The sequence below is a fragment of the Haliotis rufescens genome, unplaced genomic scaffold, assembly GCF_023055435.1.
Source record: "Haliotis rufescens isolate VD_foot unplaced genomic scaffold, xgHalRufe1.0.p SCAF_16, whole genome shotgun sequence".
Taxonomy (NCBI): Eukaryota; Metazoa; Mollusca; class Gastropoda; order Lepetellida; family Haliotidae; genus Haliotis; species Haliotis rufescens.
In genome coordinates this window covers 20,242,378-20,257,326 of record NW_025963846.1, presented here as the reverse complement: position 1 = coordinate 20,257,326, position 14,949 = coordinate 20,242,378, and the positions used below count along the sequence as shown (strand labels likewise).

At 41.2% G+C, this 14,949-nt stretch overlaps 1 protein-coding gene across 1 annotated transcript; it reads left to right on the top strand.

Moving 5' to 3' along the window:
* LOC124121838 (kelch-like protein 24) lies at positions 1-14,870 on the top strand. The gene is made up of 2 exons (XM_046484915.2): positions 1-47; positions 9,397-14,870. The coding sequence occupies exon 2, from the start codon at positions 9,399-9,401 to the stop codon at positions 11,175-11,177; it is 1,779 nt and encodes a 592-aa protein (XP_046340871.1). The 5' UTR covers positions 1-47; positions 9,397-9,398; the 3' UTR covers positions 11,178-14,870.
* The last annotated feature ends 79 nt before the right edge of the window (positions 14,871-14,949 follow it).

The window sequence follows — 14,949 nt, the reverse complement described above, 5'->3', positions numbered from 1 at the left end:
CTTGACTCGGTAAATATTGACACTATTCCACAGTAGCAGAGCTGCATGTAAGTTAGTTTGTCGTGCTTACGTCAGTGATTCTGGTTATAACACAAGTTTACGTTCAAATTTAAACAACTGTAACAGCGTGTTTTGTCTTCGTGACAAAAATTGTACGTGGGTCATTTCCTAATCTACAAATTTGACATGTCGTTCATAATTCGATCACTTTCCTAGTGCATGGTGAGAAGCTCTTCACGAGTGACGGGTCACGTGGGCATGTTTGACTTGAAGTGTACATCCTCATTAACAGTTGTATTTTTCATCAGTTTTTGAGACATGTTGACAGCTTCGTTAATGTTAATTACTCATAGGTTTTTAATAAATCTTGTATCTTGATCTCATTGTTAATAGAAAGATTTCTTACTATAAATTGATATAGGATATGCATTATGAGAGCGACAATAATAATAATGATATTGAAATTAAAATATTGTTGAAATATCACATTTTGTAGTTACTTTGTCTGTTTCTCTATGATAGTTTTGTTTCTTTTCTGAAGGATTTAAGTTACTCAATTGTGTCAGTTAGAGGCAAACTGAAAGTGATTTACATTGATCGTGTATGTATGTATATGTATGTATATGTATGTATATATATATATATATATATATATATATATATAATTATATAATTATATATGTGCAATATTTTAGATTTGCAGGTAATGTTAAATAATTTAATGAATGTAAATTTAATTTGGACATATTTTGTGGGAACTGAATATCCAATAACACCTGCAGATGTGATTTTTTAATTTTATTTTAACACTGTTAATATACATCCCGATGCCCTGACAGATTAATTAAGAATATGAAAGAATAGGGGTGTCCTTTACTTAAACATAAAGCATAAATAAAGGAAACAAGCATACTTTGTTTGGATCCTGGGATCATACTCAGTGTTCATTATATCAATCACTGGTTTGTCTAGTTCAGACTTTATTATTTACCAGCTGTGGTCACTGTCTTATAGTTGGAAAATTGATGACTGTTGTGTTAACCAACCACTGAACATGTCATTTGGAGATCGAGGAATGACATGGTAGAGAGAAACATGTACTTACAATTTTCAGGCCTGTCTAGTGACATTCTTTTACCAATCACTGTTTGGTAAACTTAACAGGTTACACAAATTCCACTAGCAGGTAAAAATTGTGAAATATCAGGTTGGTTTTGGAAATAATTACTAGTATTTATTAGGTATTCTGTCATCTTCACCATGCTCACTGATGATGCTGATTAGAAGGGACATTTTATCATCCGCAAAATGTATTGAAGCCCCTTCCAAATCATATTCATATAAACACAGAGCTGCATATAAGCACCGTTGCGTAAAATACCGCTAAAAAATATTCAAAACCCAATTACCATGATTACCGGTACTTTCAATTAACATGCCAACAGACAACGCATGCATTAAATGAAAAACTCAAAAGTATAAAAAAACAGCACCCTTAAACACCCAATGAAACTTTTTCAGCATGCGTACCAGGGAGCTAATTTCCTAAACACAATTACAAGGTAATTTACTTTCCTAGTCAAGCCTATATATTTAGACCAGTCATATACACCTAAAATATTATTTCATTTCTTTAAAATCTTAAAATGTTCACTCTTTTGGGGAAAAACCCAATAGAGTGATGAATAGATGAGTGAAGAAATATTGGTTACCCAATGAAAAATGTAATAACCCAATTAACATAGAAAACCCTAGAGTAAAAATTCAATTGCTCAAAAAGTTATCTGGAGCTCTGTAAACATGAAACAAACACACAAGCTCATTCTTGTGTGCAAACTAATGCAATATGAGGAAATTATCAAATGACAACATTATTTCCTTGATTAAAAACAGTGATTTACATTGTTTGGGGATATCATTTAAGGCTGTAACCATGGCAACCTAATCAAATCTTACAGGAAGCACTGTTCATCATGGTTCATTGTAAGCTTTTACATTTTCAACTTCCCCTGTGAAACCCTAAAGGATGCTGCTGCTGATAACAGTAACCATGGTTATGATGTCACTGACCATGCTGGCATGCTATGCACCCGGTCTTACAGTTTGGTTTTAGACGTGGGGCCATATTCCATGCCACTTTGACAGTGTACTTCTTGCCCAGTAGACCATGTACATGGTAGGTGAGGTGAGGTGAAATGGGGTTTAACGTCGCGTCCAAGATTATTGCACTTATATAGCGACGTGCATGTACGTGTGTGTGTTTGTGTGGCTGCTTGTACTAGTCAGGACTGATGCCGATTTATAGTGCTAGCTCACTGAGATACCATGCCGCAGTTTAACATGAATACCCCACTCAGACACAGTATACTGACTCCGAGCCGACCAGTCCTTGTTTTAGCCCCTTAATGCCGAGCGCCAGACAGGGTAACAACAAGTACCATCTTTTAACGTCTTTTGGTATGTCGCGGCCGGGGATCGAACCCCGGACCTTCCACTCTCCGGGCGGACGCTCTACCACAAGACCACGGAGGCGGTGTACATGGTAGGGTGACATGATACATCGGTGCTCTGGTGCATTGAGAGTTTTCATGTGTCGATACGAAACACAATATCTCTGTATCGATACAAATAAATTACTTACTACTCATTTAATTACCCCTGGCATTTTTATAGGAAAATGTGTTGTAATTAGCGTTTCAAGTTCACTACGAAAAATAGCCATTACGTACATGTGTCTACAGTTAGCTTTTCCTTTTGAACCTGCTCTGAAATATTTGTTGTCAAGAAGTTTCCATGTGAATTTGACGCAAGTATGTGTATCGCGATACGTATCGTATTGTGACCTATGTATCATGATACGTATCGTATCATGACCTGGCTGTATTGTTTCAGGGTCAGGGTGTGATGTATTTGCTGGAGCATATCATCGTGGTCAGTTGTGTCATAACTTCTATTTATTTTCAGATTTATGGTGCATGTGTTTATATTGTATCACCTAGCTGTATGATCTCTATTGTGATCTGAATATCAATGACAATGAATGTTGCAAATTTCCAGGCAAATAAGGTGAGCTACAGCATGCACACAGAGACTCATTGTTAAAAAGGAAATGATGATCACAGTGCTTGGTATTAAACATGGTAGTCATGGCATTCATGTCATCAAACTATCAACTGTTATCCATACTGTAGACGATACTATTGGTATTTTTCATATCCTATCGATGTAGTACTATTGTGCAACAAGCACTTGTGATGGTTTGATTTAAGAAATAAAGTTTGCTGTACCTCCATGTGTAGTGTCAACATATAGTTTTGCCCTGAACTACCATATTCGACGTAATAGTCGCCCCACTCTAATAAGCGCCCACTGCCATATTTGCTTATATATTGGCAAGTGAACAATCCCAATTAGCCCCCCTTCCGATTGATCAATGTACACAAGACTTATTTATTTGTGTATAATACACACTCGTGTGTTATATGCACCCTTAATTATGGGCAATTAATTTCTGGAAAAATGTATCTGTCGTATATAAACAGTTCAGACTGTCAGCATAAACCATGAAACTTATCTTTCAACTTTCCACCAAAGTAATATTCTAATAAGAGCCCCCTATTTCTAATTTTGAGAGCGCCCTGGGTGCTTATTACGTCGAATACGGTATTATGTTTGTCGGCAGTCTGTAAATAGTTGAGTCTGGACCAGAAAATACAGTGATTGACATCATGAGCATCGGTCCACGCAATTGGGATATGATGACATGCATCAACCAAGTCAGCGAGCCTGACCCCCCGATCCTGTTATTCACCTCTTACCACAACCATAGTCGCCTTTAATTGCAAGCATGGGTTGCTGAAGACCTATTCTACCCCGGATCTTTAAGGGTCCTGAACTATTATAGTTAAAGCATGAGGATGCTTTCATCCGAGTGCTTTGATGTTAAAATAGTTCAGGGCAAATCTACTTTATTACACTACACATGGGGGTAGAGGCAAGGCATAAACACGGGGCATGCTTCACTTGATTGCCAAGACTTTTACTGATGTCATATGATTGCTCCTAGTCAGAACCCTTTTCTTTATCATGTTTATCATGTTTATCGAAGGTATTTCAGTGTTAGATTGAAGCAAATCAACCATCAGCTCCTTGAACTTTATATATTTTGTAACAAAATAGGCATATTAGTCGTATACAACATGCAGCCTACCATGATATACAGTGATTCAATAAGGGTGTGTGGTATTAACGGTACACCGGTATATTGTGGTGCCATTCTTCAGCAATATGTATTGCCAAATGTTTGTAAATGTAGCATTATTTTGGGGCAAATATAAATAAGTATGTTCCTAATCGATATGGAGATGGAAACTAGTATCTTTCTGATACGACTTGTCTCTGACAATCTTTTTATCAATTAGGGTGTTCATATCGTGCCTGTCAAGCACCTCACAGCGATAGCCCGTTCATTGAGCTCTCTATACCAAGAGTATAATGAAGGTGTCGCTTGTGCTACCATATGACTGTATTATCTCCCTTGATCATTGCTGGGATACAAAATGGCAGATGATTTCGACATCGTCCCATATAAGGGACACTGACTGATGGTATCTGACATTAATCACTGGATTGTCTGGTCCAGACTCGATTATTTACAGACCGCCGTCATTTAGCTGGAATATTGCTGAGTGCGGCGTTAAACAACAATCCCAACCAACCAACCAGCCATGAAAATGTAAACTGGCAATATACCGGTAGTGCAGTAGGTATCCAACACAGGTTAAAGTATGGCAATATATTGCAATACAAACTCCAGGTCAATACACAGCCCTACAATTCAACATGTTCAAAACGCCATACTTCCATGAGAAAGTGTATAGGACAAACTATTTTGAGTTGGATAAAAGTCTGGTAGGGTCTGGTGTACCCTCTGACACTTGTCCACGACACTAATTGATCCTGGTGATACGGCTGTGTTATACCTGACCTGGAATAGGCTACTATGGTGCCGGCGCCAGCTGTCGGCAGCTGTGTGAGAGTGATTGTTATAGTTTGTCTGTTTCATTGTGTTGAGGTTGTTGATTGTGTATGATCATGATGATATTCTCTTCATAACATGAATTTCACACAATATAGGAGACAATGCTCCCTCATGGCTGATGGTTTGCTTAGGATATAGACTCTGAAATGAACAGCTGCTGCAGTATTATTCTCAATGATCTCTTTCTGTGTAAATATACTCGCTGCCAAAAGAGACGTGAATACCATACATGTTGGTTAATATATGTACACACAATCGAGTCTGGACCAGACAATCCAGTGATTGACATCATGAGCATCAATCCACGCATTTGGGATCGATGACATGCATCAACCAAGTCAGCGAGCCTGACAACCCCATCCTGTTAGTCGCCTTTTACGACAAGCATAGTCGCCTTTCACGGCAAGCATGGGTTGTTAAAGACCTATTCAGGGTCGCTGAATTGGTTTATGCATGTCTGGTCCAGACTTCATTATTTACAGATGCCGTCATATAGCTGGAATATTGCTGAGTGCGGCATTAAACAACAACAACAACAAACAAACATTCTATGGATTGCGTTTCTTTTTGCAGTGAGTATATAGGCCATATATACCAGGGTTTTACATAGCCTTGAAAAACTGTCATGATGAGACACCACATATTTTAGTGTTTTTTTTCTTCTTCTAAGTCATCATTTAAAAGAAAATGAAGCCCTGGTGCTTTTTGACAGGCCCGGCAATGCAAGCGCTGTCAAATGCACTTTAGCTGCAGGGGATGCTTGACAGCGAAATAGTGGTCAGTATTTTATGAAACAAATATTCTTATTATTCTGTCTTAGTGAACTTGTTGTGTCCGTTATGACTCCTATCAAAAACATTTGGAAGTATTTCAGGAAATTATTGCATCAGGAATTATGTGACATGTAAAATCCTGATATATGTATTTTTTCATGATTCTATTTCCACACATGGGTACATTGTGTGAAGCTTATTTCTGGTGTTCCCCGCAAAGATATTGTTGGAATATTGCTAAAAATGCTTAAGACACACTCACTTATGTTTGAAGTGATGGGTACTCAATATATTGATATTGATTGTTTGCTAGTAAGATGAGGGTCAGTATGAAGATAATATGTTTTATAAGTGTAAAATGGTCACTTCACACTGACAGTATTAACGTCACACTGAGAGCAGTGACTTCACATTGACAGTATTGACTTAATTCTGACAGTATTGACTTCACACTGACAGCAGTGACTTTACACTGACAGTATTGACTTCACACTGACAGCAGTGACTTTACACTGACAGTATTGACTTCACACTAACAGTAGTGACTTTACACTGACAGCAGTGACTTCACACTGACAGCAGTGACTTTACACTAACAGCAGTGACTTTACACTGACAGTATTCACTTCACACTGACAGTAGTGACTTCACACTGACAGTAGTCACTTCACACTGACAGTAGTGACTTCACACTGAGAGCAGTGACTTCACACTGACAGCAGTGACTTCACACTGAGAGCAGTGACTTCACACTGACAGTATTCACTTCACACTGACAGTAGTGACTTCACACTGACAGTAGTCACTTCACACTGACAGCAGTGACTTCACACAGACAGTATTGACTTCACACTGAGAGCTGTGACTTCACACTGACAGTATTCACTTCATACTGACAGTAGTCACTTCACACTGACAGTAGTCACTTCACACTGACAGTAGTCACTTCACACTGACAGTAGTCACTTCACACTGACAGTATTCACTTCACACTGACAGTATTCACTTCACACTGACAGTAGTCACTTTACACTGACAGTAGTCACTTCACACTGACAGTAGTGACTTCACACTGACAGTAGTGACTTCACACTGACAGTATTCACTTCACACTGACAGTATTCACTTCACACTGACAGTAGTCACTTCACACTGACAGTATTCACTTCACATAGACAGTAGTCACTTCACACTGACAGTAGTGACTTCACACTGACAGTAGTCACTTCACACTGACAGTATTCACTTCAAGCTGACAGTAGTCACTACACACTGACAGTATTCACTTCAAGCTGACAGTAGTCACTTCACACTGACAGTATTCACTTCACACTGACAGTATTCACTTCACACTGACAGTAGTCACTTCACACTGACAGTAGTCACTTCACACTGACAGTATTCACTTCACACTGACAGTAGTGACTTCACACTGACAGTAGTCACTTCACACTGACAGTATTCACTTCACACTGACAGTATTCACTTCACACTGACAGTAGTCACTACACACTGACAGTAGTGACTTCACACTGACAGTATTCACTTCACACTGACAGTAGTCACTTCACACTGACAGTAGTCACTTCACACTGACAGTATTCACTACACACCGACAGTATTCACTTCACACTGACAGTAGTCACTACACACTGACAGTAGTCACTACACACTGACATTATTCACTTCACACTGACAGTAGTCACTACACACTGACACTAGTGATCATGTTGACTTCTCGCTGGCTGTTTCGACTTGTCACAGACAACATCATTTCTGAACAACAGAATCTATTAATATGAACATAATTTCAGGGAAGCAGTGTGCATCTAATTGCAAAACATATTTTGCCAACCTGAAATGGCTTTTCAATTCTAACAATGATACAAATCAGGCTGCTTGATATTTTATCTGGACCTTTTCAACATTGAAAGTATCCGGTCGCAGGTACAGCAGTGAATGGCCATAGTGTATAGCCTAGGACAGACTCTGTATCACTGGTGGGGCATACTACGTGTACTGGTGCATCCCTGATCATATACTGGTGAACAGGCTGGCAGTACCATCGTTATGTCAGTGTTGAGGAATGAGCTGAACTAGTACTTGCTACGATGGAACCCATATGTCAGTTGGTATGTTTAGTCAATACTGATGGTTTTGGTTTTGTTTGTGTGTTGTTTAACGCCGCACTCAGCAATATTCCAGCTATATGACAGTGGTCTATAAATTATTTGAGTCTGGACCAGATAATCCAGTGATTGACATCTTGAGCATAGATCCACGCAATTGGGATCAATGACATGCATCAACCACGTCAGCTTGCCTGACCCCCCGATTCCGTTAGTCACCCCATACAACAAGTATGAGTTGCAGAACACCAATTGTAGTCCGTATCTTGATGGGTCGAATACTGATGGCGTCTTGGTCAGTATCAGTACTAACAGTTGTATGGATGGGAGTTTGAGGCAGACTTATTGGATCAGAAGGTCATACCTGATTCTGTTCATTGAGTATCATTATGACATGGCTGCTTGATAGGAAGCACTTGCTTGTCAGGTCCGAACATGATTATTAAGAGGCTCCAGCATGGGATGCTGAATACCTATTGTACCCCGGATCTTCACGGGTAGGACATCCCATGCTTACCCTAAGAGGCGACTATGCTTGTCGTAAGAGGCGACTAACAGGATCGGGTGGTCAGGCTTGCTGACATGGCTGATGCATGTCATTGATCCCAATTGCGTGGATCGATGCTCATATAGCCATCATATAGCTGGAATATTGCTCAGTGCCACGTTAAACAAAAATAGGAGGTGTAGCATCATCCAGGGTCCGATCCACAGCCGTGTCCTATCAAAAGATATTAAAAGATGGCACTTGTTGTTACCCTGTCTGGCGCTCGGCATTAAGGGGCTAAAACAAGGACTTGTTGGATCGGAGTCAGTATACTGTGTCTTGAGTGGGGTATTCAAGTGAAACTGTGGTATGGTATCTCAGTGGGCTTGCACTATAAAATCAGTCCGAACTAGTACAAGCAGCCACACACTCACACATGCATGCACGCACGCACGCACACTATGATGAGTTGTGTAGTATTTGTAGTGTTAAACAATACTCATTGGATATTAGTATTATTATCATACCGTACTCAATTTGGAATACGGCAACAAATGTTAAACTCCCCAGATTCAAGGGATTCTTTCATTCCTTATATTCAGGGAAATAAAAAATATTTCTCCAAGATTGCTGTAGTCATGGGTTTGACTGCCCAGTATTAATTCTCTGCTAGTGTTTCAGCCTTTGTGTGCTTGTGTTCAGCCTTTGTGTGCTTGTGTTTCAGCCATGATCTGCTTGTGTTTCAGCCATGATCTGCTTGTGTTTCAGCCATGATCTGCTTGTGTTTCAGCAATGATCTGCTTGTGTTTCAGCCATGATCTGCTTCTGTTTCAGCCATGATCTGCTTGTGTTTCAGCCATGATCTGCTTGTGTTTCAGCCATGATCTGCTTGTGTTTCAGCCATGATCTGCTTGTGTTTCAGCCATGACCTGCTTGTGTTTCAGCCATGATCTTCTTGTGTTTCAGCCATGATGTCGGGGGAGGGAGGAGGGGACAGCCACGTGGTGGAGGAGGACACGCAGAGCAGCTACCACAGTCAGGAGCAGACCGTCGTCCTCATTGACAACATGCAGAAGCTGCGTCTCGACTCCAGCTACACCGACATCATCATCAGCATCGAAGGCTGCAAGTTCCCCTGCCACAAGGTCGTCCTTGCTGCGGGATCCCCTTACTTTAAGTCCATGTTCTCGTCCGGCATGGAGGAGAGCTTCAAGGATGTGATCGACATCAAACAGATAGATGCATCCGTGTTTGAGCACGTGCTTCACTTCATCTACACTGGTAATGTGAGCATGACAGGCGCCATTGTCCAGGAACTGTTCAGTCAGGCTCATCTGTTCCAGGTTCTCACACTGGTGGAGCTCTGTGTCCAGTATTTCCAGCAGAACATGAACGAAGGTAACTGTCTTGCTGCTATGACTCTTGCTGACATCCATGCTCACAAGCCCCTTTATAACTTTGCCAAGAAGTTCGCCTGTGAACATTTCCCAACTGTAGTTTTGGATGACGATTTTTCCAAATTGTCTGTGGACTGTATTGTAGATCTGTTGCGAGACAGACGTCTGAATTGCCAGTCTGAGGAGCAGGTGTTCGATGCAGCAGTCAAGTGGCTTGAGTCAGACTCTGAAAAGAGACTCACCTACAAGTTCCAGGTCCTTGAATGTGTCAAGTTCCCACTGATCAGTCAGAGCTACTTGATGGACGTTGTTGTCAAGACTGGTCATCTGTCTGACGAGGACAAAGGGAAGGAGTTGTTGGAGGAGGCTGTTTTGTATCACACTGTCCCGTCACGCCGCCATATGCTCCCGTCATACCAGATCACACCTCGCTATTCCTTTCCATACTTTGAGAGTGCCATTCTACTGGGCGGCCGATTGATGGATGGGCTGAGTAATGATGTGGAGTACTACAGATCAGACACAAAGGAATTCTGTTCGCTTAAAGCTCTTCCTTTCAAAAAGAGAAATGAATTTGCTGCTTGTGCTATTGGGAATGAAATTTATGTGTCAGGGGGCCTACGAAGCTCGGAATTTTGGAAGTATGATCCGACGTTTGAAACATGGCTGCGAGGCTCTAACATGCTGCACGCTCGGAGGCGCCATGCGATGTCTGCGGTAGATGACCTCATCTGTGTTCTGGGAGGATTCGATGAGGACAGTGTACTGGCTTCCATCGAGATGTGGGACAAAAAATCAAACAAGTGGGAAGAGGGAGGGAACCTGATCACAGGTGTAGAAAACATGGGCTTTGTGTCGTATGGCAAGAAGATCTATTTATTCGGGGGCAAGAACAATGAGGAGATGGTAACAAACACAGTCCAGTGTTACGACACCGTCAGCAAGACGTGCAGTGTCCTACAGAAGGGCCTGCCAGCTAATGACATGTGTCTCACGGCATGTGTCCTCAACAACCAGATTTATGTGGTGGGACTGGAAGGTGTGTTCGGGTTCTCCCCAGCGTCCGACACCTGGGACATCCTCCCCGACATGAGCTACCCCAGAGACTTCGTCAGTCTGTGTGTCTTGGATGAAAAGCTTTATGCCTTTGGAGGTCGGCGTCGAGGCGCTAAGGACAACTTGTACTCGGATGTGATTGAATATTATGACCCTGAGAGCACCAGGTGGTTTACATCTGGGAATATCCCAGTTCCGATGTATTCCTATGGTTGTGTGAGGGTATTCCTGTGTCAACAGAGGCGGGAACGTACCCAGAGCCAGACTGAGAGGGTGCAGCAACCATCCTGCTAGATGTGTGTCTTGACATCCATCCTGCAAGGTGTGTGTCCCGGCATCAACCTTGGCATCCCCCAGCTAGGTGTGTGTTTTGACATCCATCCTGCTAGGTGTGTGTCTTGACATCCATCCTGCAAGGTGTGTGTCCCGGCATCAACCTTGGCATCCCCCAGCTAGGTGTGTGTTTCGACATCCATCCTGCTAGGTGTGTGTCTTGACATCCATCCTGCAAGGTGTGTGTCCCGTCATCCACCCTGCTAGATGTGTGTCTTGACATCCATCCTGCAAGGTGTGTGTCCCGTCATCCACCCTGCTAGATGTGTGTCTTGACATCCATCCTGCAAGGTGTGTGTCCCGACATCCACCCTGCTAGATGTGTGTCTCAGCATCAACCTCGGCATCCCCCTGCTAGGTGTGTGTCCAGTCATCCACCCTGCTAGATGTGTGTCTCGGCATCAACCTCGGCATCCCCCTGCTAGGTGTGTGTCCCGACATCCACCCTGCTAGATGTGTGTCTCGGGATCAAACTTGGCATCTCCCTGCTAGGTGTGTGTCCCGTCATCCATCCTGCTAGATGTGTGTCTTGACATCCACCCTGCTAGATGTGTGTCTCGGGATCAAACTTGGCATCCCCCAGCTAGATGTGTGTTTCGACATCCACCCTGCTAGATGTGTGTCTCGGCATCAACCATGTAAGTTGTATGTCTCAATTTCAGAAATTTCTTTACATTTGTTATAGATCTTATTTCCTGCAATTGTACAGAACATGATTAATGCTATTTAAACAGGAAATTTGAATGTTGTCATTTGAGGAAGTTATACATATATCCTGCTGTATGGCAATATTGAAATCAAATCTCAGTCAGCTCAAACCCCGCTTTTATTAGACTGATGTGTAGATGTACACGTGCACTACCACAATCACAGATACTGTCTGTCCGAACCCCTTATGTGAAAGATGCATTGATGTATTTGATTGCTTTACTGTCTTTTAGTCTATTCTCCTGTCAGCATCCATCAGAACATTTCCATATAGTATGTTACCATGGTTACCTGTTCCATGAGCACATCCAAAGACTGAGGTGTGGCACTCAAGCCACAGTACAGTACACATCACACCAAACAGAGGAACTGAGTGCTTTAACTGTGACACAATGAAGCTCTATTTCTTTGTCATGGAAGGGGGCACGGGTGGCCCAGTTGTCTAAGGACCTGCAATTCGCTGTGCATCCCTAGGGAATGCAAGAACCCTATGATCTTGGGTTCGAATCCAGGTTCGCCCTGATTCTGTTTCTAGGTTTGCCAGCACCATACCCATGCTCGTAGTTTTCACCAAAGTGGTAAAGGTCTGAGGTCCGAGGCTTTCCTCCCACATTAAGCAGACTTGCTGTGATATAACTGGAATACTGTTCAAAGCGGCGTTAAAATCCAACTCACTCAAGGCAATATATACCATGTTTTGATTAACTGATGTAGAATTTTTTGTGATTGTTTTGGCCTGTTTAATTGGCTCTTGACTACATATCATATCTTTGATAACTTTATGTTTTAAACATGGGGATTATTCACTCATATTTAGCTCCCAATATTATTGATTAAGGTTGATTCCTTCAATGAATTTCTCCACTAGTGCTATTACCATGATTATGTGAGTTGTATCGTATCTTCCGTTTCAGGAAATTTCCAAATCATGATTCATGCTTACCATTGTTAGGCCAGACTTTTGGGGAGTGGTTATTTATGGATCTTTGGCTTAAAAATTCAGTGTGATGTACAAAACAACCTTAGTGCTATGTCTGTGGTAAGTCTGTGTTAAGCATGTTAAGGTATGGGAGTTACGATCATCTTAGCACTAAGATCACTTTGTACAATAGCACCCAGGTCGGTAGGTAAAAAAACTGAAAAGATAAGTATGCTAATTTCAAGTATATTTTTTAATTTCTTCAAAATGTTAAGTAGGTAAGAAAAGAAAAATGGGGATGGGAGGAATAGAGAAAGAAACAATTTTAGAGTTACCTGCCTTCCATTATAAACGAGATCTGTCAGGATTAGTAACAATTTGTTGCCTTTTAAAGTTTTTTCCATAAATTTTCAAAATGTTGTAATTATAGGATTTTAAATAATTGATTCATATTGATAGCAACAATTAATGACAGTAAATTACTTATTTCTGGTCAGTGGAATAAAAAAACCACTGCTTTTTATTTTTAATGGGTCTTTTTCACATTTAAATTTTTTTTACTCTGCACATTCGTAATCCATGTCTTAAAAAGGTCTGGCCTCATGGAGTAAAATCCCTTTGTAAACCTGGAAGCATTCACAGCAGTTGTCATCGGGAAGGTGAGACTTCTGGATTAACAGGATCCAGCCTAATGAGGTTTGCCTGTAGAAAGGATGACATGGATTTGGTTTACAAAACAGCATATCTGTGAGTATAATTGTCTGTTATGAATACAATATCACAGAGAATGCATGGTGAATAGTTTTTCATCTTCTGTAAATCTTTGTCATGTTCATCTAATTCATTAGATCATGAAGTCTGTTACCATTGTTACATAAGTATTAGGGCTGGGACAGGTAACTCGGGTACTCGGGTCGGGTGGGTACTGAGTAGGACCTGGCTCCTGGTTGATGCATGTCATCGATCCCAAATACGTAGATCGATGCTTATGACATCAATCACTAGATTGTCTGGTCCAGACTCGATTATTTACAGACCACCGTCATATAGCCGGAATATTGCTGAGTGCGGCATTAAACAAAAAAAAAAAAAGTAAAGTATAAAAATACATGGAAAGTGATTATATATATGCCTTTTGTACAGTATGATTCAAAAATTATACCTGGAGATTCAGAAATTGGAAGAGTAAATTATCAATCTCAATGAGAATGAAGGTGCAAACTTTACAAATTACACCTGCTTGTTATATAATCTAGGTCAAGCAACATTCACCAAGTTTGAAGGGGGTCAGAGGTAGTCTTATGGCGCTGCAATTAAATTCCAAAAGGGCCCCTTAAACTTATGAGTGGGTCACTCTCTGGGTCACATTGAGACAAATACATTTCTTTTCCTGTACATGAAACTTAGACTTGCACAAGTCTGTAAGGCATTGATTATTAATTTAAATCATAATTCCTAAATTATATGAATAATAATAAGTTGTCCTTATTAAAGACTGGCAGCCACTTACCTAGACTTGCCTATTATTAGGATGAATTTACTCTACATCCATGGACTTATCATTCAGTACAGACTTGGAGCAAAGCTAATAAAACGTGTACCATTGCCAAGCAGTCTTGTCTGGATGTACTGCTTAGGACTGCCTAAGACCGCTTCAGACGGCTCCCTGTAACAGTACATCATCAAGACAATGAGGATATGCCGCCCTTTTATATTTGTTCTTCTGTTTCTGACATTACTATGGAAGCCCTTGAGCATTCCTTACTGTCCCCCGGGTCTGTTTAATTTTAGGGTTTGCATGGCTGGGATGGTGAAATTAATACAATAGTTAACATTCACATTGTTCAGTGTGTTTAAAGGGACACTATGCTACAAGGTCTAATGCAATTTTGCCAAGGTCTAGACATTGCCAGGAGGCACGGGTGGCCCAGTCGTCAAAGGTGCCACAATTCGCTGTGCAGAGTTGCGTTCCTTGGGCACGCCAGAAACCCATGATTGTGGGTTCAAATTCTGGTTAACCCCGATTATGTTTCTAGGTTTGTCAGCACCATACCCATGCTCGTGGGTTTCACCGAAGCTGCAAACGTCTAAGACCTGCATCACTTC